Raw genomic sequence first — 3,925 nt, 5'->3', positions numbered from 1 at the left:
AAAGTACACACAAAAGAACTAGTTCACTTTTCTACTCCTGGGAATAGGGCCTACCCTGGAGTGTTACTGAAATAGCGATGCTTCATTAGGGATTTTTGATTGATTTAGAGGCTTTTTAAATGTAGAGGAAGAAAAGGCCTATACAGGGGCCATGGAGGAATGCTGCTTACTAGCCTGCTCTCCTATACAACTCAGGACCACCCTCCCAGGAATGGCAAATGCTCACAATGGGCTGGTCCTCCCATATCTGTCATTAATTTTAAGAAAATGTCCACAGGCTTGTCATCTGAAGCATTTTCTCAAGTAATGCTCCCTCTTCTTAAGGGACTCCAGATTGTGTCGAGTTGACAAAAACACGATCCATACATACTATTTTCTATGAGCCAAGCTAATAAAACCCGCAAGTTCAGAAACAGTATGTTCATAAATTGCAACTTTATTTTAAACTGATCCCTCTTGGACAGAAATCCCACGGGTGGATCAGGGCTCAGGGTGGGGGGATTTGACTGGGAAAGGACAGTTTCTCTTCCTTGAAACCTCATGTACTTCAGACCCAGAGCAAGAACCACAAAGGCAATTGGCAAATACAGTCATTTTCTCATTAATCTAATAGCTTTTGTCAACCCGTGCTCTGTTTCCTAAGTGGTGTCTGCACCCAGTTGTGTATACAGTTCGGTCTTCCAAAACACCGTGTTCTCTCTATTATTAAAATCTGTTTTAGCAACAGTTAACTCAGGAAATATTTTTGTAACTATGGTGACTTTGAAATGAGCAAGATTTTCAAAGGTACTTATGAAAGTATGTTTAGAAAACAAATTAAATACAAAGAGCTAGTAATGACACAAAAGTGTTTTATAAATTCCAATCAAATACTGAGCTAGAATGTCTAAGTCATTTTATATGTGGATTATAAAGCATTTTTTCCTTTTTCCTTATACATAAAATGTGAGCAATAATACCTCATAACATCTGGGAGATGTTTATTTTATAAGAATTGTGTGGAAAGTGTGGGACTTTTTAAAGTGCTATTTATTCGCTGCTGGTGTCAACATCATTGTGGATTTACCTTCTCTGCAATTCAAACATCCTCCAGTCATAAACAGACATTTCAGAATTGTGCACTCCTCCTGGACTACAAACGCAGCCCCGCAGCCCAGACTGGGTTTCCCAGAATGGGAGTCCATATTTGAATGCTTTCTTCTCTATATTTGAATGCTTTCTTCTCCAGGGACTTACTTGAGAGAGAAGAGGAAACTGCAGTCACCTGATCTTAATTCCTGTCTTTAGGATCTGAAGAAGCCTGTCTCGGATCTGCTTGGTACGAACAGCATAGACAACCGGATTAAGGATCGGGGGAATGAGGAGGTAGAAGTTGGCCAGTAGCGTGTGGATTGGCGGAGGCACGCGGTGACCAAACCGGTGAATGAGGGAAGAAACAGCAATGGGAATATAGAAAATGAGAATGGCACAGGTATGAGAGCCGCATGTCCCCAGGGTTTTAAGCCTGGCCTCGGGAGTGGCCAGCCCCATCACAGCTCTAAAAATCATTACGTAGGAGGCAGCAATGGCCACTGAATCCAGAATCAACACCAGAAAGCCAATGCTCAACCCATAGACATTATTGACTCTGCTGTCACCACAGGTCAAGGCAACCACAGCCATGTGCTCACAGTAGGAGTGAGAGATGACTTGGGTTTTATAAAAAGGCAGTCGCAGGCGGATCATAATCGGTAGAGGTCCAATGTAAAGAACTCCTCGGAGGAGGGCAGCCAGCCCCAAACGACCCACCACGGCCTGAGTGAGCACCATGCTGTGACGCAGTGGGTTGCAGATGGCTACATATCGGTCAAAAGCCATGGCAAGGAAGATGCCTGACTCAACAGTAGCAAAGCAATGGATAAGAAACATTTGGCATAAGCAGGCATCCAGGCTAATGCCGCCAGCACCAAACCAGAAGATGGCCAGGAGTTTGGGAATAGTGGAAGTAGACAGAACCAGGTCGATGACAGCCAGCATGCACAGAAAGAAGTACATGGGCTGGTGCAGGCTGCGTTCTACCCTTACCATAGCTAAGATGCTGATGTTCCCCACCACGGCCACCAAGTACATAGAGCCGAAGGGGATGGAGAGCCAGATGTGCAGGGACTCCAACCCTGGGATTCCGGTGAGCCAGAAAGAGCTGGGCACTGAGCAGGCATCGTGAAAAGAGGGCATTGCTATTTATAAATAAATCTCATTCATGTCCCCAAATGCAGCAACACATTTTCCCCTGGAAAGAAAAAAAAACAACAGTATTCTTGGCCATATAATAAATACAATAAAATATACAATGATACACAACTTTTAGAAGAAACTGTAACATTTCATACTACATTAAATTTCATGTTGCATTAAAGTATCCATGTAAATTTAACAAGCATAATCAAAAATCTGTGTTTAAATGAATGGATGATTTTTTATAGTATAATCCTCAATGAGTGATATTTTACATCAATAAATGAATTACCCTGAGCAAGAGTGAACTCAATTGGTAATTTCTCTCTCTGGGTATACTATAAAGTAGTTTGGAGAGTCATATTAGAATGATCTTCTAATGTCCCATTAAGGAAGCAATCTGCTGGTCAAGAGACAATACTGGGTAAAGGTTGTGTGACAATAGACTGTTATCTAATACCCACAAGAGGACACATGGATGTTTGTGGAGACGGCTGAAGGGGCATCTGCAGAGACACAGCAGGCTTGATGGGATTATGAAGAATCCGGATGAGCAGTGAGCATGGTTACTAGCCAGGTGTAGTTAGCAGAACACAGGAGGGACCACTTTTCAAGAGCTGGGGCTTTTGGTAGAAGAAAATCTCCCTTCCTGAACATGCCTGGTGGGACGGGCAGGTGAGAACAAGGGTCCGGTTTCTGCTATTGCCCCTCTCTCTGCCTGGTTCCTTATACTGGCAGGGCCCAGCTAAAAACAGGGTGGTTCTTCACAATAACCACTCCTTAAAGAAAGCTCCCTGGAGGTGAGATAGAAGCTCAGACTTTCTAGACTCTGTGGTAAGTTAATCTGGGAGCCATCACTAACTGTCTGGCTTTCCTTGATGATTACAGAACTTCACAGCAATCTTTCAAAGCTGCAGCCTAAAGGCTTGTCTAGCAGTTGCATGCCATGTCCTGTTCATTTGATACCAGGGTGCAAAATTAAGAATATGTTCATCAAACCTCAAAGAACTTGGAGCTGTCCATCCCAGGGAGCAGTGGTAACAGTACAGTTGCTGCCCTGTAAGCTTCTTGTGACATTGTACTTCTCTCCATAAAGTGGGCTCACCCCCAATCTCCACAGAGATTGCTAAATAGACCTAGTGTTAGCAATGCATATAAAAACAAATGATCAGTCTACCATTGAGCTGGAATGTAGGGTCCATCACAGCTGGCCTCTGAATTCACTGGACAGAGTAGAGCAGAGCCATACCCAGGGTGAGTCTGTCTCAGTTCCCTGACCTATAGGCTGCCCCAATGGGTACCAACATGGTGCATCCAGAAGTGACCATTTCTGGGATCATCCAGACCCTCCTGTTTCCAGCCAGGCCCTGCCAGTATGAGGAACCAGACACAGAGAGAGGGTGGCAATAGCAGAAACCAGATGCTTGTTCTCACCTGCCCTTCCCACCAGGCATGTTCAGGATGGGAGATTTTCTTCTACCAAAAGCCCCAGCTCTTGAAAAGTGGTCCCTCCTGTGTTCTGCTAACTACACCTGGGCTAGTAACCATGCTCACTGCTCATCTGGATTCTTCATAATCCCATCAAACCTGCCTGTGCCTCTGCAGATGGCCCCTTCAGCCGTCTCCACAAGCATCCATGTGTCCTCTTGTGGGTATTAGGTAACAGCCTATCGGCGCACAACCTTTACCCAGTATTGTCTCTTGACCAGCA

At 44.5% G+C, this 3,925-nt stretch overlaps 1 protein-coding gene across 1 annotated transcript; it reads right to left on the bottom strand.

Annotated features, from left to right (window-relative positions):
• Nucleotides 1-1,260: 1,260 nt before the first annotated feature.
• Nucleotides 1,261-2,214, bottom strand: LOC119805991 (olfactory receptor 52M1). Its single transcript, XM_038317773.1, has one exon. The coding sequence runs from the start codon at nt 2,212-2,214 to the stop codon at nt 1,261-1,263; it is 954 nt and encodes a 317-aa protein (XP_038173701.1).
• Between the last annotated feature and the right edge of the window lie 1,711 nt (nt 2,215-3,925).

This window comes from Arvicola amphibius, chromosome 1, assembly GCF_903992535.2.
Source record: "Arvicola amphibius chromosome 1, mArvAmp1.2, whole genome shotgun sequence".
Lineage (NCBI taxonomy): Eukaryota > Metazoa > Chordata > Mammalia > Rodentia > Cricetidae > Arvicola > Arvicola amphibius.
The sequence above is the reverse complement of the archived record's forward strand: the minus strand, read 5'-3'. Positions and strand labels throughout refer to the sequence as shown.